General features: G+C 34.4%; 1 protein-coding gene across 12 annotated transcripts in view; it reads left to right on the forward strand.

Annotated features, from left to right (window-relative positions):
* The window catches only part of LOC111045441 (multiple PDZ domain protein), a 587,845-nt gene that overhangs the window by 140,869 nt on the left and 418,985 nt on the right, over positions 1–27,991 (forward strand). For all 12 annotated transcript variants that reach the window (XM_039420670.1, XM_039420673.1, XM_039420674.1 and 9 more), the window contains 5 exons: positions 21,147–21,417; positions 22,815–22,949; positions 24,108–24,452; positions 26,365–26,554; positions 27,754–27,845. In XM_039420670.1, the coding sequence (XP_039276604.1) occupies positions 21,147–21,417; positions 22,815–22,949; positions 24,108–24,452; positions 26,365–26,554; positions 27,754–27,845 (1,033 nt within the window). The remainder of the gene's footprint in view (positions 1–21,146; positions 21,418–22,814; positions 22,950–24,107; positions 24,453–26,364; positions 26,555–27,753; positions 27,846–27,991) is intronic.

Genomic DNA, 27,991 nt, shown 5'->3' on the forward strand with positions numbered 1-27,991 from the left:
TCACGCGCATCCCAAGTCTACTATTCAAAGATCTGAGCCAGCTGGTGACAGGACAATACACTGGAGTCACACGTGGTCTGCTATCTCTTCATAGCGAATGATTCAATAGAATCAACAGTTGCCAACAGTTTGCAATCGAATAATCACATTTTCTCGAATTTCGAGCTTTTTTCAATTTTAGGTGAAAATGTCACTGAACATTAATTGTAGAGATTGTCATGCTCAATCTTTTCCACTTGAAATTTTTTGTTTAAATTTTATCTGAAGCCTGATAATTGGGAATCTAAAATCAAACTTTGCATAGATGGGGCTCCTGAAATTTTTACGGATATGGGACTTAGAGCAGTTGATAGAGCTTATCAATGACTATTCTAGGATAGTTCCTATCCTGTATGTATAAGCCGCTTCTTTCCTTTATTATCATATTAAAATAGATTTTATTGTTGATTATGACCTAATTGTAAAAACATCATTCTAAATCTTGATCCGGTGGCAAATCATTTTCATGTATTACGCACCTAAACATACAAACCATCACTTTATTTCCCGTGGTTTTCCATCATGCATGATGATAACCCTATTGACGAAGAGTTAGGCTTCGAACATTAGGAGTATTATCACGTCATATTTTGAAAATATTTTTGGCAACCACGTCAACTTAGCAACTATAAGTATATAGTAACTATAGCATGCTGCTATAAGTGTTTACAGTACATGAGACGGGATCGGAGTTGCTGCGCGCACATTCGCTACACATTTCGGCAGTAAACCTCCGTCAAAAAAGCAGCAAAATGTTTCCAAGCGTCCGGTCTTTATTACAAGCCACTCGTTTTCTTTTCCGATTTTCGCGCACTTAAATGGAACTTGGCGCTGGTTCAACACACAGGCATTGAGCATTGACCCATTTTTCACTTTTCGCCAAAATAATAAAGCACAGATTCGTATTCTCGAATATTAGACTGTTATTCATTTTCGCGGAGATGAAATTCCTTTGAAAGCTATTTTAATGCATGCTTTTAATTCCAGCTAATAAAATGTGTTGCAGTTTTCCCCATCGTTTTTCACAAAGGGTGTTGTGAACCTTAATGCGCTTGTAGCAATTTTTCCGTCACAGCTCACAAGCCATAATAATTTTCACTCGAACAGATATGCAAAAAAATTAATTCTCCTCAATTCAACATTCTAATTAAATTTTAGATTTTAGTATATTTTTGAATTTTTTATTTAGGGAGAATCGTCTTTCGTGAAAGCAATTTTTTAGTGCTTATTATTACATCAAATGAATTTCGTTGGCGATTTAATTAGAATAAAATCTACCAGTAACAAATAGGGCTGTAATGGATATGAATGGAAATTTTATTTAAATGAATAGACCTTCACAAAAAATTTAATTCAATAAAGTAATATTAATTAATAATTTCAATAACTTCTTGTCAATAATATCTGGAAGGAACACCATTTCAATAAGATTTCGAGCGTGAGTTTGTCGAGTTGGAAAGTGCAGCTAGAAATGAACAAAAAACAACTCACTATTATCTGATATTGTATAATCTGTCCTACAGATTTTCAACGTTCTGTGCATCTGAATTCTGAATTAATAAAATTTATTAAAATTATTATTATTTTAATAATTCAATCCATCAGTTGACATATATTTAGAACCGACTCTATATTCTAAACACAATTTTTTCTATGTGGTATATTTCATAAACAGTAATTCGTAAATGAATTTACGACGTACAAAAATTACAAGTATTTTTTTTATTAATAATTTCATTACATGGTTAGTAATAATTACAAAATATACACTATGGCTACGGTATTGCTCTAGGCGTTGACTTTTCAGTACGCAAATTGAGGTAGGTTAATCACATTGATCATCGATTTTTTTTTTTAAACATCTTTATTGCCCATAAAAACAGAATACAAAATAAAAAAAACTTACAAAAGAAATATTCTAGATTATAATATTATGCTATTTTACAAATAAATTAAAATTACATGGCACCACCCAGCAAGGGCAAAACCCTGACCGCTGAGTGAGAGTATCAGCTGTTTAGGCAATATAAAAATTTACTTACTAATAATCAAAGCTACAAAAAATCGAAGTAAATCGAATTTAAAATGAGTTAATTTTTCATTGCTTATAACTAATTGTGGTGATCTGAACACTTTTTTTTTTAAATACATAGCACACTACTTACAATGATCCTTCGACAAAATATGAATTCTCTCTAAACATCCACTCTGAACAGAGTTCAAGAAATGATGAATACCCAAGTTGTTTGTTCAAATAGGCTGATTGCTGAATATTGCAAACTCATTAGGCATTTTCAATAGGCTCAGACAATATTGACGCGAACTCTACCCACAGCCTGTCGTTGTTCGCTTATGTTTATTAGTTGAGTAATGAGTTGCAGTTGATCTTAGAGTTGATCCGTAATTGAATATTGATCCCGGACGCTTATTGGCAGCTGTACGCGTCGGGGGTAGTACCCCATTACCCTTCCACCACCTCCCCCTACTATTCCTGCTCTACCTCTTCATCATGCTCCTTCATCACCTCCTTCTCTCCCTCCTACTCCTCCCCTCTTCCTTCTCAGCCTCCACCCATCCTTCTCCTTCCCATACCCCTTCTCCTTCCTCACCTCATCCTCCTCTTCCTCCTCCTCCTCCTCTTCATTCTCTTTCCTTCATCATCATCATCCCTCGATGAACTGCGACCTTTCCTCCACCTCCCCACCTCTTCCAGCGTGCCTGACGCCCTGAGCTTTGCTGGTCTGTATAAAGACCATCTCATGAAATGATTAACCTGATGTTTGCATACTAAATCGACGAGCTCTCCGCTGTGTAACGCTATTCCGGCGTAGCGCGTGTTTACACTGTCACAGCAACCAACCCTTTTGCCTTTGCTTGCTCCAGTTCGACAATCATATCATTCTGGAGAATACCCGTTATTATTAATTTGTTCATTACTAATCAGTTTCTACAAGCATTCAAGGATAAACAAATGAAGTAAATAACGAGGTGGGTCGAGATCTAATGTTTATCTCCAATAAGGCAAGTTAATTATCTTAGCTTTGTCAAATATCAAGTCACTTTGATTCTTTGAAAAGCGTAGGAGTATTCTGCGATGATTGGCTTTGGATAAGATTTTCTTTATTCTTTATTCATTTATATAATAAGTACATTATAAAAATGATTAGGAGAGGAAAAATAAGGTAACCTTGTGCTATTTCTCTCCCAAACTTAGATAACACATAGTCCGTAATTGGTTAAGTCTTGTAGTTCTTCAATTCACAAAATTTTCAATCCTCAAGTATTTTCACAAATTAGATTTTCAAATTTAGATGCTTAAAAACTAAACATAGAAGAAATATTTCACATTAGAAATATTCCAGCTTTTCTGAATGAATTTAATGATCTGTAAAGATGCGTACACGAACATACGAATTTCACTTTTCATCAGATGATGCTATTAGTATATCAGCTGTATTGAGTACAAAAACAGTAAGGCGGCCACTAATGGTAGGACATGCTAGAAGCACATGTCGTTATAGTGTTGTGTCATCACAGCGAAGGCTTCGAGCAAAATTTTTGAGATCAGGTTTTCGACTGTATCTCCGATCGAGGCACCGAGTTTCGCTCGTTATTCATTTATTGATGAAGAGAACTCAATTCTTTAAAATGATTGGGGGGAGGACCAACAGGCACAGCCCAAAACTGTTTCTCCTCCGAATTTTGATTTATACACTATAAATATTCCAAAAAGTAGGTTATGTTCCATACACTTGAATTCAGGTCAAATTTTCAGTCCAAATATTTGAAAACATAAAAGTTCTAATTTAGATTGTTTACATATCAAATTGAATAACAAAATAATACTCACTAATCACTTAGAACTGTAAATAATGATTAACTCTGAATATTATGATACACAAATCAGATTATTTTAATCGAGTCAATTAAAATTTCTAGATTTCTCGCGAGATACGGTAAGCTAATTGATCACACAGCTGATCTCCCACACAGGCACACGAATCTTCTGTTATCGACAGACGACGAAATTATCTATTTTTCCAAGGATGAATTATCCTTTTCATGTCCTTCAGCGAGTTTTCCCAGGGATGAGACCTAGTGATCGAATTTTTATATCATAAAGCTACTAAGTTCCAAATTTCGTGAAAATCGTTAGAGCCGTTTTCGAGATCCGTTGAACATAAATAACCAGTTATAAAAATACAGAAATTGCTTGCTTAATTAATAATAGGATTTATTTTTTCTTCGCTGCTCTGTTCGATGTTAATTTTTTCCTATCATTAAAATGTGTAACTTTCCAGTGACTTATTGTTATTGGTTGTTTATTTTATGTTAAAAGCTTCTCGTTGATGGCAAAACATGCATGATGAACGTGTGTGTGTGTGTGGTGTGTGTGTGTGTGTGTGTGTGTGTGTGTGTGTGTGTGTGTGTGTGTGTGTGTGTGTGTGTGTGTGTGTGTGTGTGTGCATGTTTATCATTCACGTCATCCCGTTAGTGGAGCATATATGCTAAATTTTATTATACAGATATTCGTAATCATATAGCATCAGCTGATGAAAAGCAAATGCGCGTGTTCATGACGCATAAGTCTGTACGCAAAATTACTTGAGCCTCAAGGCACGAACTCAATATTGACAATTCAAATACTAGAGATATGATGATGAAGATAATAATGATGAGAATTCTGTTCTGTGAAACGCATGTTTTGAATTGTTTTGAAATCGCCCGTGGCCGCAAAATATTAATGACAGTGTCATTAATACGTTTGTACCGTCTGAAGAAGTTGTGTGCCGTTGCATTGTGATGAATTGTGCAGGATTGGATGTGTCTGCGCGTGAACAAATGAGCCTTGTCTTCTCGGATCCATTGTCCGGTCCAAGTGCGAAAAGGCAGCAGACGTCTACTGTGCTCTGTCGCATTGTAACCAGCCCCCGGCTTTCACTACCCCTCCCCTCCCAACTCCATTTAATGCGTACCTACACACATATTGCCTTGTCCTAACTGTTGCGAAAATTCCCTCATTGCTGGCAACGGCTGTTTGCAACAAAATGGAGGAGCTGCCGCTCTAGAAGACAAATTGAGAAGGTGGACATTCTTTGTTACTTTTTCTGACACATGCACACCAACAAACGCTCTCTTTACTGTTCCAGAGAGGCAGTTCCTCTTTCTATCGGCTTTCCTTGACTGTCAACTGGAAAATAAATTCGTGGGCTGCGTTGAAAGATTAATGATTCAGCCAGGTGAAAAGGGAATCAACTCCGCTCATGAATTTCCAATTCTTCTTAGTCGATCAAATGAAAATAATTTCTAAATCCAGTAAGAATAGTTTATCAATTTTAGTACATCAGATTAAAATAAAATTCACCACATCAACAAATAGCGATGATTTTGATTTTCTTCCACATTCGAAATTTATTTCCCAAAAAATCATATATTACAAATTTGAAATAGATTAGTCCAAGTTTAACAAAAACACAATATCTTAAACTGAAAAATAACATAAAATGAAACTTGAATATTCATGAAAACATAAAATCAAAAGTAGGATTTTTTAGGCATCACATTACCGACAAGGAGATTAAAAATTGGATTATATGCTGAATTATAGCTTGGAGCGCGTTTGAGTTCCATCTTATCCTTCATCATCACTGAAGATGATAATATACAATTGAACACGATCTGATATATAATACAACGGATTGATATAATGAAAGATGAAGTCAATGGAACACGAAAGCGCGCTCCACTCTGTAAGTAAAAAAAATACTTTTCAAATAATGAGTGCATGTCTGGAATTAAATTGGAAATAGGAAAAATGTATCATTTCATGAACAGATTTTAAAATGAATTTTGTATGATTTTTTAGCGAAAATATATGTAAAATTTCAAATAGTAGCTTGCAATAGGTGTTTTCTGTGTTTTAAATTAGAAAAATTAATCCCTTAATTGTGGAATTCCACTTTCGGCTTCTATATGATTTGTTCTTCATCATTCATTGCTGTGTTGCATATCGGAGTACGCTAGATTCTCCCTCTGCTATCTCAAAAAAATGAGCTCTACATTCAAAACTCATAATATTTAAAAATCTTTCTGCAAATCAATGATAGTATACATCGCCATTGTGATGAGAGGAGCTCAGTTGGAAAGTATATCAGAAGGTGAAAGGAAAAAATGGAGAATCCAGATACTGCTCAATTGCTCGTTTCGAGTTCCATAAATATCTACATTTATCTTACTATAGTGAGATCAAAGTTATAATGGCTGTAGACAAAGAAAGGAGAACAGTGTTGCCGATTCTTTGCCTTGCCACTGCTTTCTATAGAGGACATCTGATACCGGTATATCTGATGGTATATTGACCGTTCATTTTTGTTTATAATCAATTATATTTTATTCGTCAAGAAAATATATTTCCATTAATCAAATAATGAATTCTCAAAATTGAGATTAAATATGTTGTTAATTAACTATATTCCTTCTTTATTGAAAACTGAACTGGCAACGTTGCTACATAAGGATGGTGCTATCTGCTTTTTCGAATGACAGACAAGGATATCAACATCAATGTTAATCAAATACTGCCATTATAAAGTGGAACTCACTATTAACTAAAACAATTTCATACAATTTCGGATTCATTTTAGTTCCATTAATTTCAGCAAGTTACTGATAAATGTGACCAGTTTTTCAATGTTCAACTCTTTGAATATAATGTGAGTTCATAATAATGTTCGCAAAAGTCTGTGTATCAGCATGATTTGCTGGACTGTGATACGAGATCGATCTGAATTATTTCTTATTTTTCGACTGAGTTTCTCATTGGCCGGAACAGTCGAGTCGGAAGGCCAACGTCAGTTTATTGAATTGTTTATAGAAGGCATTGGCCAAGCCAAACAACAACCAGCGCTCGGCCTTTCATTCTGTCTTCTAAATTCGTATTTCATACCTTCTGGCTTTCGTCTCTTATTTATTAGTTGCCAGTCTGTTTGATAGCTTATTGCAATGCCGAGCAAACAATACTGGATCGGATCTGACTTGGTAGTTGACCCGAAAACTTGCCAAATAAACAGATAAAAAATGCTAATGAATTAACACCAAATTGAGAAATTGGTCCAGTCGAAACCTCTCAAAGATCTATTAATTATGTTTTTGTGTAGTTTAGAAGTTTATATTGTGGTAATTATTCATATTGAATGAAAAGTATCTTTCTAAGTATCAATAAATCTGTGTTTTTTGACAATTTCATAGTATTTTTCATTCAATTTTAATTATGTTCTTTAGGTTGAAATGAATGCGATATTGTCAGTTCCACGTGTAATTTAATTGCGTCAAACTGAAGTTTCAATGCACTTGAGGCATCATCATCAGTGGTATTTTTTGTTAGACTGGTGATGATGCCTTAAGTGCATTGAAACTTTAGTTAGACTTAAATAAATTATGATTGTGGAACTGACATAATTGTTTTCATCTCACCTTCATATGAAGAAATTCAACAATATCTCTGTTCGTAGTGTAAATTTTTGGGCTTTTTTAGCTATCCAGGACTGGAAGGGAGATACAGGTTGTTTTACAGGGTATGTTTTGTAATACAGGGGGTTTCAGAGAAAAGGAAAATTTTGAAAGTTAAATAATTTCAAGTAAAACAAATCTTTAAATCTTTAAATAAAGTTTTTCATATCATTCAATAGTAAAAATAATGCCATTTTAGAATAAATAACATTTATTGAAGAAACATTTGAAGAAATTCAACAATATCTCTGTTCGTAGTGTAAATTTTTGGGCTTTTTCCCAGATAAGATATCCAGGACTGGAAGGGAGATACAGTATGTTTTACAGGGTATGTTGTGTAATACAGGGGGTTTCAGAGAAAAGGAAAATTTTGAAAGTTAAATAATTTCAAGTAAAACAAATCTTTAAATCTTTAAATAAAGTTTTTCATATCATTCAATAGTAAAAATAATGCCATTTTAGAATAAATAACATTTTTTTTGAAGATGACATCATGCAGGTGTATTCCTTTTCTACGCAAACATTCCTGTAGTCTCTTCATCACATTGTCCATGGTTTGACGTAACATTACAACTGGAATTTGAAATCGCTTCTCGAATTTTGGCTTTCAATTCTTCCGTTGTTGCAGAAACAAAGATAGAGCAAGTGCAATACATTAGGCGTGCCGCCAATATCTCGTAAGTGATTAGCCCCGCCGCTAGAGTGTATCTAATTACCTAGATTGGATAAGCGAAAATTGTTTGATATTCTCGTAGTTCGGTTTACTTGAGGCCAAAAATCGTTTTATATTCCCGAAGTTCGGATTACTTGAGGCCACTTTTGCTGATTATCAATTATGATTTTATGATTCAAAATCAATGATTAATTTCAAGAATATACAGTGATTCAAATGAAGTTTTTGAAACATTGCCGACAAGTTTCAACTCAATTGATAAAATTTCAGGTTGTTTTCTAGTGTAGAATATGTTATTTTCGTCAGTTGGGAACCTTTATGTATATTCGATGTATCATGATTATTGGTTTGGGAACTCTTTCTTGTGATACAGTTCATATTATATATTGAGATACCTCTATTTTCCAAATAAATCCCATATTTACTTGGAGTGAAACGGCAGAGTGCTTCCATTCAATTTCATTCCAAAGGAGAGGATTCCATGAAACGTTCCATTGATATCATGTCTCTTTCTCTCGCTTTCCATCTGTTACACTATATTTTTGTTTCGCTCTCTTGCCAAGTTTGGTGATTGTTGACCTCCAATACAGTGACTTGTATCTGTCCCTAATTGGATGAGAGCAGCAGTGCACAGCCCTTTCAAGCCCAACACAAGTGCTCTGTAATTGAATAGCCTTTTTGTAGAGATGTCCTTGTTTCCGTTTTCGCTACAATGACAGCTGCTTGCTTTTGATATTATAGACGTTATGAGCACTGTACCTATGTGCTCAAAAGTATAGATATATTTTTGTTCGTACTTGTTTGCTCTTGTTTGTATCTTTGGTTCCAATAAATCCATTTTCATTCTATTCCTTAGATGAGGATACTAATAAAACATACAGGAAAGGGAACTGACTATCGACCACAAAATTAATATTGGATCTTCTTGATGAATTTTTATTTATTTACTTGGGATTTATATTATTATCTCTCCATCTCTATTGTGGGTTAAATGGAAGAGGGGGCTTTTATTGCCTCAATTTCGCCCACATCACTTTTATTGTAAAGTGTTTATAAAAGTTATTTATATATCTATATTTCTTTAAAACACTTATTAAAATGGGCTGCTTTTAAATTAATAAAACAAATTAATCTTATGGCACCCTTTATTCAGGTTCTTCATTTTAGAACCTGAAGATGGTGTAAACCGAAACTAGTTGTTCGACTATTTTAAAGTTTTTTAAAGAATAAAGGGTGCTATAAGATTTATTCGTTTTACTATTTTAGAACCTGAAGATGGTGTAAACCGAAACTAGTTGTTCAACTATCTTAAAGTTTTTTAAAGAATAAAGGGTGCTATAAGATTTATTTTTTTTACTATCTTTCTTTCTATCTATTCATCTTTCATCTGTGTTTCTTTATCTTGTTTATGTGCCCTCACTTGACTCTCAGCTAGAAATATAGAAATTTAAGAGTAAGCATGTTCCCTTTCTTATACGCTTGAACGCTTGACTCTCTTATGTGTAGTCTGCAGATTATTCCACAGATATAACCATGTTAATTGCTCTCGCACAAAGATATTCTTCATTGGGAATTTGTCTCCCCTATTCGACACTCCTTGAGATTTTAATTGGTCTTGTATCAATCCGCTTTCTCACTTTTTACTCTTACTTGCAATCAGACTTGGATTTTTTTGCAATCGTGGTTTCAGAGTCGTCTGAAATATCGCCCATCCTATAAATTAATAGCGAAACTGGCAACATATTCCTACCTTCCATGAGTAATCTCTCAATTTTATAAAGCGTGATGAACTTTAACAAATTATTAACTGCCTGACAGAATACCCTGAGAAGTGTTCTTCACTAACATAACAATATTATACATTATTAATATACGTAGAGGAGGAAGAAATCATTAGGAAATGATTCTATGATTACTCTTCAAAAACAAAATATATTGTTGCTGATGAAATCTCGAATGGTGAGAGGGATATATTTCTTGTTCGAAGAAGACATATACTTCTAAAGATACTTCTAGGTTATAGATTACGACGACATTCTGTGTAATGATAACAAGTGTATATTTACTAGATTTTGTAAAAATGAAAGTATGACAGTCGTAAGGCCCATTGACGGCTATAAATGATAAATTATATACTTACACCTGCCGTGAGGTTCGCTTCGCTCGCCATATCCGTCTGGACCCCCGTAAAGAATGAGATCAGCGGGCCATATCAGGCGATATAATATTCCCAGGAATAGCTCTGATTGAAGTAGCAGTGCCCAATCAATTTTTCCGCGATAAATGCATTTCAATCTTCAACTTGGTGCCAACCTAACAAAGTCAACTCAACTTAATGCCAACCTGACATAATTATTAATTTAGTTACCAGTTAACAACCTGTTTCGAAGAGGTACTCTCTCTAGATTATAGTTCTATATTAACATATGGTATGGACATTTCTATTATAATTATTAAGAGATTGGGAGAAGAAGAATACACATGCTAAAAAATAAAAGACGAACTTTAAACCCTTAAAAACCACCCTTAGAGTTAAAATATTGCCAAAAAAATCTTAGTGCGCCTCTAAAGGGCCAACTGAACATACCTACCAAATTTGAACGTTTTTGGTCCGGTAGATTTTTAGTTCTGCGAGTGAGTGAGTGCCATTTCGCTTTTATTATATAGAAGAAGAAGATAGATAGGCGAGGTGGAACTTCCGTCAGGAACTCCCCACCAATAAAAGCCATATAAATATTATTATTTTACTAGATTTTGTTGATATTTTGTATGAATTTCGAGTGAATAAAATTTGATTTGATTTGAGCTCAACTTGCAACTTATAGAAGTCAAGATGAAAAACGCATCCAAGTTCCTCATCCAATGTTGAAATTGTTCATAGTATAAATTCAGTAAAAGCCTAGCAGGAATCTATGAAGGAGTACGGTTTATTCTATCACAGTCGTCTTATTTTGATGGGGGAAAACATTTCAGATCATCAGTACTTGGCTTTTCAAATACTTAGCAGCTCGTGTTGTTGACCAGATTTGTCGATACCTCACTAAGTGGGTTTCTGTGTTGTCTCGACTACTTTTATTCGTGTGACTTATTCACTTAGAGTCGCCATTGTTTTGTCAATCGTACTCCTCTCCAGCCATCGTATTTGCTCTCCAATCTTCACGTCACAGATTCAAGACTTTTGTTTATTTAGTCTCTGGTAATAGTTATTTGTGCAACTAGTGCGCAAAGTGACAGTTTGCTGCACCGAAAGAAACGTTTAGGCGAGGGCGGAATGGTTTCTTGAGTGCAGCAGAGGAACTTTGCGCACGTATTTCACATTAAGTTTTTCCTACAGTTACCATTGAATATGAAAAGTGGGTAATTATGGGTAAAATTGCCTGAAATGTATCAAATGTTTTTCTGTGTAATTTTATTATTGATAAAAACCTTAATCCTAAAATCCTAAAGTCCTCGTTGTCCTTGGTTATAATATATAATGAATAATTAGCGCGTTGTGCTTCGTTGCACCTCTGCTCACTATAGCAGCCCAGTCACTGTTACCAACTTCATTTTGATTTTGCTGCACTGTTGCTCCATATAACCTACTATGTATTTTGCGTTGCCATGTTGCAAATCTGGAGTGCAGAAAAACTTTTCCCGCACTAGAGCGGTGATTCTTTGCGTTCTGTAATCAGTGCAGCAATGGCCACTTTTCAACGTAACTGTAGGAAAAAACTATTTTTTCTCATAACCTTTACACCTTTATGAAATACTAAATTTTTCATCGGTGTTATTTGTTAGATTTTAAATAGAATCACAGAAAAAAAATCTAAAATAGTATTCATCATCATCATCATTGGCTCGACAATCCAAAGCGAATCTTGGCCTCCTCTAACATTTGCCTCCTTTCTACTATATCCGTGGCAGCACGCCTCCAATTCCTGACCCCAACATCTCTTGCATCTCCGGCAACTGAATCCATCCACCTCAACCTTGGTCCACCAGGAGGTCTTCTACCTTCCATATTGTAAGCCATTATCTTTTTTGGTGGAAATGACTCATCAGTCATTTAAATAAAATAGTAGTAATTGAATAAAATACAAAATGAGTAATCGAAGAAACATTCTATTTATGTATAAATAGAATCACAGAAAAAAATATAGTGTGAAACAGTACTAATTGAATACTTGATTCGCTCTTCAGAGCCAATGTCAATCACAATGAACTCCTGGATTCTCCAATTTAATAAGAAAATGAAATAGCCATTAACGAGACTATATGTCATGATAAATATATGTCAATACATGTCTTAATACACTGTTGTGACATCACAGCCAAAGGCATCGAACAAAATATTTTGAGGTTAGGTTTTGTATCTTTGATTTGTTGTTGTTTAATTTTTCTCCGCTGCTCTATTTGAGGTTAAATTATTTTTGTATCATTATAATTTTTAATTTTCCAGTGTTATTGGTTATTGATTTTATGTTAAAAGCAGCTGTCAAACTACTGTATTTTTGTTGGAAGCCTCTCGCTGACGACACAACATGCATGACGAAAAAATGTGTGCACACATGTTCAACACACTATCGTTAGTGGCTACCCTAATCTGATCCAGTTTTGAAGTCAACTTTCTCGTTATTCTTCTCGAATTTCTCATAACCTTCCCGACTTGTTGAATTTTACAAGTATGAAAAATCATGCTTTAAAAAAGTGAAAACAGATTGAGTTTATACTCTAGTCTCCAGTTGATATTAATGTGACAGTGCTATCATAGAGAAACAATAGCGTAAGTAGATATCCCATGTTATAGGGAATTTATGTCGCAACTTTTACTGTTATCTCAAGCCGATTACTGTCGATTATTGTTAATTTTCACTGTTTTGTTGGAGTGATAGTGTATGAACGGCACAATTTGAAAGACTACCAGCGTCAGACAGCTGCATAGGAAAGAACTATGTGAACTATCGGCTTGGGATAACAGTAAAAGTTGCGACATAAACGCCCTATACCATGGGATATCTATGCTATCGTTTCTCTATGGTGCTCCAATTCTAAGAACTATCGAAAAATTCCAACATTTTCCCCATGTACGATTTCATTACATTTCCACATCAATTCTTATTATAGTTGACTTACTGTTGTTCTCTCCTACATGAATAAAATCTCCGTGCTACAACAAATTTTGGGTTGGAAAAGACGTCCAATTAGTTATTTCATCATCTAAAGTTTGTGGTCATGAACTTACGAATATTCTTTTTCATGAAGGTCTCATAATAGAATATCGATATCAGATGGAAAAGTTTCAACTCTCCACAAGCTACTATCTCTTCAGTATGCAAGATCGGTTCTTGGTTGAGCCTTTCTTTTTATTAATAAAAAAAAGTTGTTCCTTCTTCAAACTTGAATACCCCATCTTTCCTCGTCTGCCTCTCCTATTGTGTACGGTATCCTCCAAATAAATACTTTTATCTGGGAACCGAATGGCATTTCAAATCTAGAATTTCTTGCAATCCAGATGTTTTATTGGATTCTCTGGATGTTGCGAGATTGACTTGCTAAGGCATCCTGTAAAGTTTTTGAAGATTTTCTTTCAAAGAAACAGGGTGAAATATTCCAGACCAATGCTGTAATACAATTTGTAAATAAAGTTTGGGGAGAATGTGAAAGTTTCAAAAGTAATCTAATTATTAGTTCGAACTTCCAATTTCCTGTTTTCAGAAAGTTTCGCGTCATTTATTCAGTCCAGCTCGAATAAGCTATTATATCCCATTTCTTTTGTTGAGAACATTGTTATATTGTCTTGTTGCATTTAGTTATTCTGTTGAGTTTCCATAGCAACAACCTTCAGGAGAAAAACTCAGGATTGTTTTATTCTGTCTTGAACTGTAGCTCAAAAGTAGGCCTATTACAAAGTTTTTGGATTTTGTCTCATCACCCAAAAAGTATCTCAGGTTGCGCTTGTTATCGACCGACTCTTAATTAAACACTAACCGAAAGGTGAAACATGCTCTAATTCTTCTAGTGCTTCTAGTTTTGGGAAAGAGAAAAGGTTCATTGTTGTTTACATTTAATGTCATCTCAAATCTATGATGTGTTGGAAGAATGAATATTGAAGTGTCGAAACTATCGTAAATACATGATCAAATAAATGATTAAAATACTATCAAATACATAGGGTTCAGGGTTTAATTAATTACCTTTGCAATTTTCTCATTATAAATATTGATTTATTTGTTGTGATTTAGTGATAATTATTGATTAATTGAATAATTATTTTTCAGGCCTATTGATTAATTTATTGTAGTTTATTGATAATTGATTAATTGAATACAGTAATTATTGATTTCAAGTTTTCTAAAATTGTTAAAATCTTATATTTAATTTCATTCTCATTCATTTGAAATAATTTTGTTAGTATTTTTGATTCATTTAATTTCTATTTCTTATTATTTCACTTACATTACATTTCTTCATACTTAATTCTTAAAATACATTTTTGGATTGTATAGTGTATGATTGTAATGTGTGAAGGAGGCAAAATGGGTTTTTACCTGTTGCCTCCATGAATAAAATTATTATTATTAATTATTAATTACATGATAAAACACTTTAAAGATATGATCAAATACATCATCTACATTACCTTCTAATTTTTTATGATTCCATACAGTACACGTATATAAAATGTTGATTTATTTTCGTTTTTATTGACTGAGTTATTATGATATTATCACAATATGATTTTGTGGAAATGTCAAGTCTGGTATTGTGATTATAATTAGAATATAATAGAATAGAATAGAATACTTCAATCCACCAATAAATACAATTTAATGTACATTAGGTGTTGTCAAGATAATAAAATCCTATAAAACTACTGATCCAATTATTCATACACATATATTATCATCACTCAAAATAAGTATTTATTACATCGACGGGCAAATTGAAAAAATTCTTCTACATTATAATATAATGGGTTCTATGTTAGCAGCTTTTTAACTTGTGTTTTAAAACATTGAGAGGTTGAATTACTGTTCAATTCATTGACCGTTGAATAACGTTTATAATTTATTGATTGACAAATATCATAAGTAACTATAAAGCTGGATTTGCACACATCAGTGACAGTGGAAATATAATTCCCATAAGCTCCAATGGCCCATTATTCCCATTCAGACCGACCGACCATGTATGAATAATCTATATTTTAACTTATGGGAATTATATTTTCACTATCGTCGACAGAATCTTTGAAAACCAGCTGCCAAAGATGTAAGAAAAACATAAGACGTACCCTCAAATTTTCAGAATATATTTTCACTGTTCATTGTCACTCTTGGATGCGAATCCAGCTTCATTCAACGAAAATCCAAAGCATGAAGTGCTTAAATCCAAATATCATCATTGTTAACCATTGACTAGTCAATTTAGTAGTTGAAAAATTGTTGAGTTAGTTATCTCATGGCTGTATTCACTCCAACCTGATAAATCTCTTCCCTCACTTCAACAACATTCTATGTAACATTTGAGCCAGTAGATTCCATTAGCAAGTTTATTCATACTTGTCTTTTTCCTTTAGGTATACTTTTAATATAAATAAAAATATAAATCTAAATATAAATTTAAAAGGGTACTTAGATTTATATTTTTTATTCGTACTTGTTTTTTCTCTTCACTTCTCTCTCTTGCTTTGGTAGAGAGTTAGTGGGGAGGATATTTTTAATATTCTTTCCGAAGAATGGACATTGATATGTCCAAAGCTCCGCCAATTTATGTAGATGCATAACAATATAATTATTATCTATAGTTATTATATTGCAAATTGCTTTTTCATATCATATACAGTTCAATAATTATTTTCTTAGTCTATATTATGTAAATTCATCTATAATTTTGCTGTATTGTAAGCTATTGTATATAAGTGTATAAGCCAGTATATATTGTAATCTACATGAATAAAGTACTCAATCAATCAATCAATCAATTGCTCCCACTCTTCTTGTACTTACTAATGTTTCCGCCAATGGGTAGAGATGTTAGTGAGGCATCTTCCATTAGTTCTTTGTTGCATTCCATAAGCCGCTTCCATTTCAGTGTCGCGTTGTGAAGGATTAAGAGTGCTGGGTGGGGGAGGGGGTTGAGTAAGGCAAGTGGTGACTTCTCAAGAACCCAGTTCCTGCTCTTGTCAAGAAAAGAGAGAGATCACGACCAAGTGCGCTTTGCAATATTCGCTATCTCTTTTCATCTCCTCTCGTCCCTTCACTACAATCATTCCCTGCCTCTCTCCTTTCCACTCATCCTTCTTCTACAGTCATCATATTCTCCCCTTTTATTTTTAATCCCTCTACTTCCGTTACGACATATCTCCTTCCTGTGTGTGCACTTCTAATGTACGAAGTAAACTATTGTCGTAATCCTTTTTCCTGCGTTCCATTCCTTTTCATATGCTTACTCACAAAACATTTACTCCCTTCGCTTCCTTTGTTTTCTCTGAAGATAGACCCTTACGCTGTTTATTCAGTGTAGACATTTAATCCTATTCTATAGATCTTAATAATAAATTACTACATTGTTTGGTGTTTTACTTGGAGTCTGTTCTATCAGAGACAAAATAATATCTGAGTATTATATTCTCTGTGGTTCTATTGACTCAATAAATCATGTGATAAAAACATTCGATGTGACACTCTTCTCTGGAATGACTTCAATTAATTGTCGTTAATGATTATCACTTGATTGTATTTATTCATGTATTTACAATGCAAATGACACTAATGTAATAACATTGGTAGATTTTTTATTTATTTATTTACAATGCAAGTGACACTAATGTAATAACATTGAAAGATAAAATAATAAGATAGTCCTTGTGCTATTTTTCTTCCAAATTTATAGGTGACAAAGTCCAGGATAAGTTTAAAATTTCACGTCTACAATTTTTATAAACTTTTAGTCCAAAATAAACATAAAAACTATAAATTTTGAATTTAGATGGCTAAATTGTAAATGTAATAATGATGCTAATTGTATACTAATCGATAACCCGTGCTTTGCAGTGGTTGAATTTTATGTTGTAAATTGCAATCCCTTCATATTCAGGGAAACAAAAAATAATTATTATTTTATATTTTCTCAAATTTTCGTGTATAATCTTGATCATAGTATCAGTATAATGAAGAAGAATCCTCGATGCCTCTGGAGATACGAAGAATCATTTCTTAAACATTTACCAAGGGTTTGATGCCCGCATGAAGAACTTTGTCTTGAGTTTGAGTGAAGTCTTTGAATTTCACTTGACGTAGTTCCTTCCTCTTCTCAAAACTTCTTTTCTCAGTAGTTATGTTATTTTCCTTCACGTTTTCTCTTTCCGTTCTTGTACACTTAGGTCTTCTATTAATCGAACTAGCTTTAGCCAATTCCTACTTTTGACTGAAGGCCACAATCGTTGTCCGTCTGTTTGTTTGTATGTTCTTCAATAACTTTCGAACGCTTTAATCAATCAGTTTCAATTTTTAAACACTTTTTTTCGAACTATAATTCAGATCGAGTTCGTATTTATCTTGTATTGTATAATATTCTCAAACCCATTCGTTTTTAATGTAGTGTGCTGTGTTGTGTATCTGCATATAAGACTGTATATATTGTAGGCCTAATCTGCATAAATAGAGTTATTCAATCAATTAATCTCTCCCATTAGGTTTGTTTGGCAGAGAGTACCTGGAGTCCTAACTTCGCTCTAATAAAGGCAAATAATTAATCAATAAAGTTGAGTATTCATGTGAAGGTTATTCTCGAGTATCATCCATCAAGAATTAACCCATCACCCATACAGAGCAACTTGTAAAGTTATATCGATTCACATGTAATATAGCCTACTTGTAATAATTACAAGTTTCTGATTTGAAAATCAATAAATAGGCTTGAGCGAAATCTTCAGCCCTAGTTCAATATATTAAATTACCATTTGTAAACCCCTGTTTTTTCTCGTATCAATTTTTATATTTGGCATACCAGTTTTTTCTTAAATTCTTTAATTTGTTCATTTTGAATGTCTTTCAACCCAAATAATATAAAGTTGTCAGATCTTGTAATGAATTCTAGAAGATGTACGAAAAAGTGTAATTAATTGATATTTATCAATTACTCGCCAACTTACCTAGCTCTGTAACATAAGCCATATTAATTGTGAGCAATATCATTCAAATTGTAAATCTCCTTTGTCAACTGTCAAAACTAATGACTGGAATATTTCGAGTTATATGTAATTTCGCTAGAATGGTTTCAGATTTGAACACAGCGTGATTCATTCCATTTGAAATTGCTGTTGAGAGATAACACCTGCGCGTGTTAATCAATTCACCCCCTCCACCCCTTCCTATTCTTGCCAGTTCTCAAATCTCATCGTTGCGTTCCACAATCTATTATTGCATGCGGTTATGACATTTCATTCATATTTATTGTTATGCATCCTTTTTCATTGTGATTAAGCCCTCGCATTGGCTACTCTGGGTGATTGCTTTACTTTAGTCTCCAACTGTGTGCACCCACAATATTATATTTTAAGCGATCTTGTCATTCTACTGGTCCATTTTTACTGTCATTCTATTGCTCTGTACTCTTTTACTTTCCTTGCCCTATTACCATTGGTAAGGAAAGTATTGCTTTCCAAAAAAATTAAGGTACCCTAATTTCAAGTTTTCTATACGTTTCAAGGTCCCCTGAGTCCAAAAACATGATTTTTGGGTGTTGGTCTGTGTGTGTGTGTGTGTGTGTGTGTGTGTGTGTGTGTGTCTGTGTGTGTGTCTGTGAACACGATAACTCCATTCCTAATTAACCGATTGACTTGAAATTTTAAACTTAAGGTCCTTATACCATGAGGATCTGACAATAAGAAATTCAATAAATTTGAATTCAAGATGGCAGAAAAAATGGCGGATAATTACTAAAAAACCATGTTTTTCACGGTTTTCTCGAAAACGGCTCTAACGATTTTCTTCAAATTTATACCATGGATAGCTATTTATAAGCCCTATAACTGACACGAGTCTCATTTCTGGGAAAATTGCAGGAGCTCCGTAATATTCTTGAGAAAAATGGCGGATAATTACTAAAAAACCATGTTTTCCACGATTTTCTCAAAAATAACTTGACCGATTTTTTTCAAATTCATATCCTGTATAGTTATTTATCAGCTCTATCAACTGGCATGAGTCTTCTTTCTGGGAAACTAATGGGGGGTCCACCCCATCCTTGAGAAATAAACTTGGTAACCTCCTTCTCGTGCATGAGGTAGGTAGGTAGCGCAGTTCATAAAAAGAACACAAAGTCGAGTTATTTCATCTGTAGAACAGCTGTTTCGACGACTTTAAAAAAATGACGACTAAAAAAATCATCGAATTTCACAGTTTGCACAAAGGAAAAAGTACTCTGAAAACAATTATATATGTATAAACATATTATACAGAAGTCTGATCGTAGTTTCAAATATGAGCAAGGAAAGTTGTGTGAGTGTACCCACTACCTCCGTAAACAAAGCCGTAGTGCATTCGTGAGACGTCAGCACAGGTAGGGCTTCTACACCTATAAAAATTCGTTGATATCAGCTGATCTACATCAGCTAGTGTTTTTATTGGTGTAGGAACCCTACCTGTGCTGACGTCACACGAATGCACTATGGCTTTGTTTACGGAGGTAGTGGTGTACCACACCAGATTTTTATTGATTGATATTGTGGCATAGGATACTCAATAAAGAATAAAACTCCGTTTTGTTGAACTACCCGTTTTTCAAATGTAGTTATCCACAAAACAATCGATTTCCGGCCTGGAAAACGGGCCAACGGGTCTGAATTAAACCGATTCCGAAAGGCACGCTGCGCTGCAGCCACTGAACAGCCACTCGAAAAGTAGACCTCAACGGCGAACGCACACTCGTCGCTGTTCCAACGCATAATGGCGACTGAACTGTGCTAGAACAAAACTTTGAAAACACCACTCTCAAGAGTGACAACAAGCATTCCGCTATGTCATCAACTAACTGAACAGTAAGCATTTGAAAAAGGAAGTTTTGATGCCGCACTCTGTTTACTCTGAACTTGACTTACTGAATGTCCTGACTCCCTATTTCTTTCAGTAATCAGTATCTTCAGGATATGGGCTTTACGTACTGATCAACTGATGTACACCTGTAGATATCCTTGTTGATTAACATGTTGAGTCGATATGAAAAATTCAACTATTTTCTCTATTATATTGTACATTGTACCATAGAGATACGATAGCACAAGAATATGTTATAGGGTTTTTATTTCCAATTTTCCAACTACTAATTCACTGTTAACTCAAGCGGATAGTCCTAGTAGTAGTAGTTATTTTGAAGCTATGTGACGCTGGTAGTCTCTCATACTGTGCCGTTCTCACACTCTCACCCGCCCAACACAGTAATAATTGACAGTACCTAAACGGCTTGAGTTAACAAAAAATCGGCTTCAAATTTGAAATACAAACTATCTATACCATGGAATATCTTCTTATGCTTTCTTTTCTCTGTGATAGTATTGAGTAATGTTGTATTCGGAGTTGGGTGTTGTGTTTAAGAAACGGGCGTTTACACGACAGGACTAGACTCTGGCACTGGCAACACATTGTGATGTTGTAGATATCCATGTGACTTGTGGATATTACGATCTCAAGTTATTTTTTCTATTGTATTGTATAGTATTGCTTAATGTTTGATGTTGTGCTTTATAGAACGTCTCTTATACGAGGGGGAACATAATCCTGGCAATAATTTTGATGGGCAATAATTGTAATGTTGTAGACATGGTTAAATGAATAAATATCCATGTGACTTGAGTGGATATGACAATTTTTTCCTATTTTTATTTCTAAACCTATTTTGCTCTATTCTGTATTAATGATGTGTGGTATGTTGTATGTTTCAGAGACGGTCGTTTACACGAGGGGGACCAGATCCTGGCAATAGATGGGCAGCCGCTGGACTGCGCGATCTCGCACCAGCAGGCGATCGCGATTCTGCAGAAGGCGCGCGGCCTTGTCGAGTTGGTGGTAGCTCGCCACCCCACCACCACCGCCTCCACCACTCCGCCTCCAGCCAGCGCCGCCTCCGCCTCAGCCGCCACTCCGCCGCCCCCACCGCGCGATCGCTCCCCCTCCGCGCTCTCCGACACCTCCAAGGCTGGCTCCGATATGGTCGTAAGTATCCTTCCAGATCTTTATTGATTGATTCATACAATAAGATTGATTTTTAATTACAATTGATTGATAAATTTTGATTCATCTTAACCTTATTCTTTTTTGAAGCTTTTATTCGTAAAAATTTGGGAGAAGACAGTTTTGGGCTATGCCTGTTGTCTTCTCCCAATCATATTATATTTATTATAATTATGATTTCTAATTGTCAATGAAATAAATAAAAAATAAAAATAAATAAAATAAGGAAAGAAAAAATAAGGTACATAACCTTGTGCTTTTCCTCTCTCAAATTTTTATTTAATCAAAACGTTTATTTCTAAAAAAAAACACCATGTAATGCCAATATTGCTGTAAACTTTATATTGACAGTGTATGGTTCTGATCTTACGTATTAGACTGGTCACAAACGTTAGGACAAGCATGACTGATACACATATCGTCATACATTATTGAGTCAACACAGCGAAAGTCTTCAAGCAAAATCTTTTGAGGTTGTAATTTAGAAAAGGTCTAGTGCAACTATCTGTGTCTATTATTTTTCATGATGTTTATTTTGGAATGATCATTTCAAGTATCTACAGATGGAAATAAATTGGAAGTACCTAGCATTTGTACAAATGCTAATTTAATTAATTAATTATTATTATTATTATTATTATTATTATTAAACGAAAATCCCAATCAAATGCTGTGGATCACCCCGAAGACTTCTGCTACTGCAAATATTGACAACATGGTAAACAGCTAGATGGAAATTCGATGATCGCTACTATACAAAAATTATTTGTCATTCCCGGGCTGACAAATAATTTTTGTATATAGTGAGGTCCACGTTATAATGACAGTGAATAAAGATAGAAAAATAGTGATGCCGATTCTCTGAATTAATTAATTATATTTCTAGACCGTCGAAAATATAATTGGCATCGTTTTGGACCTAGAAATGGATAGTACCATCGGCTTTGTCGAATGATAGACAAGGATAGCAAAACCAAAGTTGATCAAATACTGTCATTATAACGTGGACCTCACTATAGTAGCGCACATCGAATTTCCATCTAGCTGTTTACCATGTTATCAATATTTGCAGTAGCAAAAGTCTTCGGGGTGATTTACAGCATTTAATTGGGATTTTTATTTTAATAATAATTATTTCAAGTATCAGTTGAGAAACAAGTATCAATTGAGTCTTGAATCCGAGTGATGTAATACTCTTGCTCTTGATCCTATATACCTTGTTTCTTATCTGATCAATGAATACAATAAACTCTATTTTATTTTTTATTCTTAGTAATATTTCATAGTATATTATAGAATATGCTATTTGTTTGTTTTTTCAATTTGCTAATATAATCTTAGTGGATGTATTTTTAATTTCATGTAATTTTAATTTGCAGTTGAATACAGAATGGGCCCAGGTTGAAGTGATAGATCTAATAAACGATGGATCAGGACTTGGATTCGGCATCATCGGAGGCAGAAGCACCGGCGTTGTCGTTAAGACCATTCTGCCAGGGGGCGTCGCCGACAGGGTAAGCCTTTCTATTATACAAATTTATTTATTTGTATACTCTTACATCAAGGATACATTTCTCAATCCTTGAAATGTAAAGACAAGTCAAGAATTTGAATATATCAACAAGATTAGTAACTTTACAGAACTGGAAACTTTACGTCCTCTACAAAATTCCAATTCATGATACTTTTAGCTCGTATTCATAGTCCATTCATTCATTCAGCATAGTCCAGTCAATATAGACATGAACACGGTGGTGTGCTTGCAATTTATATTGTAGTTCTGATTTTTAATTTATTATTTTGATACATGAGAGAACTCCAGAACCAATTTCCTCATACAAAATTTCTTTATGCTAGATACAGGGTGGCCCAAAAACCTCGTATTTTCGCTTCATTTTCCAGTTTTCAGCTATTTCTGCCTAATCCAGTAATCTGACAGAAAAATTTGCTCTTGTCTTTTTTAATAAAAAAAATTATGAATAAAATGGAATCAAACTCTCTATCTCCAATGAGTACTGAGTTATGATTCTTCAAAAATGAGTAAAATTTAAAGAAAAATCAATTCTGATCAACTTTTAGTTTTTGATCAACAATATCTTCCGATTGTTACCATTTAGATGTATAATTCAAAATCCCTCTGGGCGTATTTTTGTGCTCTACAATCTGAGATCAGGTAGAACGCTCTATCTCCTATAGATTTCCAGGTACACCTGACAATAATGCTCCTTGTATTGTGAAAAACACCTAATTTTCAGCTTCAACCATCATCACCAACTACATTGTCCTCACATTGATATTTCGCACATAAGTTCATGAGATTATCTTCTATGAAAATCACTCGTTAGATGCACTTCATTTCAGTATTTCCTAGTGGAGAGGCGCGCATAAGGACACTTCAAAAAATGAGGAAGAACCTTCAACAATGATTTTAAAGTAAAGCGAAGAGGTCTATCTCCTTTATTGAACAGTTACCTTTGTCTGGTTTCCTCTTGTTAAAGTGTCCATAAAGAGTTGTAGGTTTTGAAGTCAAGCGAAGAGGTCTATCTCCTGGTACTAACTGGTCTAACTGGTACCTTTGTCTGGTTTCCTCTTGTTCAAGTGTCCATAATGTGTTGTAGGACGAACATCTGCAGAGTTCAAATATTCATTATAGCCTGCATAATGTGTTGTAGGACGCACGCCTGCAGAGCGGCGACCACATCCTGCAGATCGGCGAGGTGAACCTGCGCGGCATGGGTTCGGAACAGGTGGCCTCCGTTCTGCGCCAGTCCGGCAGTCACGTGCGCCTGGTGGTGGCGCGCCCAGTCGAGCCAACTGCACCCGACTACCAGGCGCTGGGCAGCCATGCGCCCATAGTGCCAACCAAGATCCTCGCCGACCCTGACGAACTGGACCGGCACCTGGTGCAGAACGGCTACCCCGAGGTCACCTACAACCCCGCCAACGGCCATATCATCGACACCTATGAGAACCCTTTCATCTACAGTGGACACGACGCCGCCGACCGAGACAGACATGTAATTTAGACTTCTAATACACATATCTAATTATTAGGATATTAATTCTCTATAAGAACAAATTAAGGAAATAACCATAATAATTAATTAGAACTATATTTATGTTTGAGGTTCAATCAATCGATAGTTTTATTTAACCTTCCAGCAATCGCGCTGTTGTAAAAAGTACAACAGTGTCAGTTTTTTTGCTGCACAAAACTATTGAATGGGGTGGTGCCAGTGAATGAGTCACCTATGCATTCCAAAACTTTCCCCCCATCACTCCACTGAGTTGCAGTATCAACCGAGCAATGGTTCAGTCTTTAGGTGCCATTTAGTCGCGACAGTGCATAATCGCACTGTGCATAAGATAGGGGAAGACTGAATACGGGGACTTTAAACGAACCAATAACAGAGAATTAATAGCTTTGCTTGATGTACCTTATTGGGCTATGAAATGGTAATCATCCAAATGTTCATAGGCGTAAAATAATCCAAGAAGATGGAAAAAGTAATTATACAATTCATTAATATGTTTTGACAAAGTACATAACACTTGGCAATTCGGATGTTGTACAAAATACAACACGTGACTGCTCGTGTGATTGAGTAGGGCGCGAATACCGGAAGGTTAAATCAACACAATACAATATACATGAAAGAAATCAAAACACAAAAATTACAATCAAAAATAAATTTCCAATTAAATAAGAAAACAGGCTTCATGGCGGGGTGTACCGAAAAGAAAGAAAGAAGGAAAAGTACCTACCCAACTATGGTTTCCCATAAACTAAAAAAAAACTATTATAAATAAATTTCGTATAAGAAATTTGAAGGCCGGTTCACACGCTCAAACTTAGGGTATGTGTGTGTATATGTAAGTGCACGTCAGATCATGCATGAGCCGGAAAACAAAATTTGTAAAGTGCCATTGAAACACGTTGTTACTTGCATGTAGCTGCTCACACTGGACGCCACCAGCAAGTGAACGCGTTCAGTTTCAGTTTTCCTATTGCTCTTTCCAGATTCTGTTTCTCATCTGCACGCTTGGTTATTCATAACCAACCTTTGTTATGCATAACCAATCTTTCACTTGCCATACACCCTTCAATGTGATCACACTTCAAGGCCGGTCCACACGCTTGAAGCTTCCGATTTTAACCCATAACAGAAACTTTGATTGCAAAAAAATGCAGATAGATAAGGAATATTGAAAGAGTTGTTCCAGATTTGGAAATCAAAGTCACAATATTCATCATCTATTTCCATTTTCATACAATCAGTTTCTGCTTTTATAGCTTGAGATGGGAAGATGAATTTGATCGTCTGTCCCGGCCTTGAAGATTTCTCCAAAGAGTTTGGCCTCCAATCTGATTCGACTTCGGATGACTCCGTCATCTGATCGTAGACGATATAGTCCCACTTCAAATGCTTGCTAAGCGGATTTCATTTATAATTTTATTTGACCCTTTCTACAAAATGGACTATAATCATTATTGTGTTGTGACTAGTAAAAATAGTAGAATTCATTGTCGTCAGAATATTATTTTTCTTTATATGATAAAACTTGAAGCAAGGATCCTATATATTTCAATAGAATCATAAATTGAATTATTGTTTGATTTTGTCAATCACAAGCACTGAAATACTTTTATTGTCGAAAATAACATTTTTATTATGAATTTATTTATTTTTTCATATAAAAATACGATCCAGATAAAAACAACAGGCATTTGCCCAAAACTGCTCTAAACCTTAATTTGGAAAACACAGTCTGGAGGTTATGTAAAAATGATAACTTAATTCACACACTATTTTGAGTCTAAAAAATGTTTCTACTACAATTTTGAATCTATCAGATTTTTTAGTGATGTTGATGAACGAAAATACTTTTTAGCCACCTCCTGATGATGTAAATTGTGTATTGTTTCAGGGACATGACTCCAGCCTTGTTGTGGACGTTGTTCGCCCCACCCTCCCCAACACTCCCTCCCTCCCCCTCCTCACCATGGACATGATCCCTCCCCAAACACAGCTGCCTGAGATGGACAAATTCACCGTCGAACTCAGAAAAGATAGTCATGGATTAGGAATAACAATTGCTGGATACGTGTGTGAAAAAGGTAGAGTTGCAAAGGTTGAACTATTTCGTAGAGTTATCAATTTTTCTGTATTATGTTATACTACAATCCTTATCATAAATATTCATGTTCATAATAATAGTTTCTACTGTTTTGATTTCCTCATTTATTTATCTATTTATTTATTACATTTCCAACGGTATACACCAATTTCAAAAGAATACAATCGTAACAAGATCAACAAAAATAACAAGACAAATATAAATATAAATATGAGATACATAACATAGAGTCAAATAAGTAACTTAGCAATTCAGAAGTATAGCAACTAATAACAGTAATATGAAATAAAATGTACACTTATGCATTAGAAACTATCAGCACAAATTCAATGACTAAAGCAATAGCTAACAAAATATTTTTAGCAATAACATTGCTCATTGTTTGAAATCAGATCTTGATTTATGTATAGAGTAGCAAATCCTCCAGTGAGAAGTTTCATGAAACCATTTTTAAAAAGAAGAAATCTTTTCCAAATCGGAGCTCTAATTATGATAGTCGACCTATTATTCAATTTAATAGTAGTTTTCGAAGAAATATGTATTAGCTCTGCAATCCGTTAGGACCACTACATTACATGTCTATAGTTGAAAAATCTAATAAAAAAATCAAATAATCCCATTTCTGCCAAAAACATTACTAAACATTGAAATATACATATTACATAATAGATATGGATAGACCAAAGAAATAGAATTGAGATACAGTTGAAAATTCTCTCTCATTTATAAAATGAGATATTATTTCTTACAGATGTAAGACAGAAATCTTACAGATTGTACACAGATGTATAATTTTAAAGCTGTGATAAAATGACGTATAATACTTGATACATTCTTCTTCAATACTTCGTAATACGTTTTGGTTATTTCATCTTCATCATTTTGTATGAGAGTAACATGAATGATGTTCAATCTATCCCAATAAATTCTATAGATGAAATAAGAACACAATATTGTCTTCACACAAAACTTCAATTCTTATGGCTTCATCACCAGTTGTAGCTGATAGCATAAGCTTTGAAACTCGAATTTTGTGTGAATAATACTAAGTAGAGAAGACAATAATATATTGTGTCTATTCATCTTTTGAACAATTCTACAATATCTGTAATAAAATTGTTGATTTCTATGGATACTTGAATTTATTATTTCACCTTATTAAATTTTATATCGTTTCAGAGGAACTATCTGGAATATTTGTGAAGAGCATAAGTGAAGGCAGTGCGGCTGACGTCTGCAAGAAGATCCAAGTGAATGACCGCATTGTCGAGGTGAGATAACTATCAAATACCTTGCATTTTTTCACTAGTCTTGAATGACTCACACCTTATAATCAGAGCTAAAGTGCAAGATAAAGCTCTCTCACACAGACACAAAAGAAGGAGAATGCTGCTAGGCAGTGGGAGAGATTAGTGGA

The sequence above is a fragment of the Nilaparvata lugens genome, chromosome 2 (assembly GCF_014356525.2).
Source record: "Nilaparvata lugens isolate BPH chromosome 2, ASM1435652v1, whole genome shotgun sequence".
NCBI lineage: Eukaryota > Metazoa > Arthropoda > Insecta > Hemiptera > Delphacidae > Nilaparvata > Nilaparvata lugens.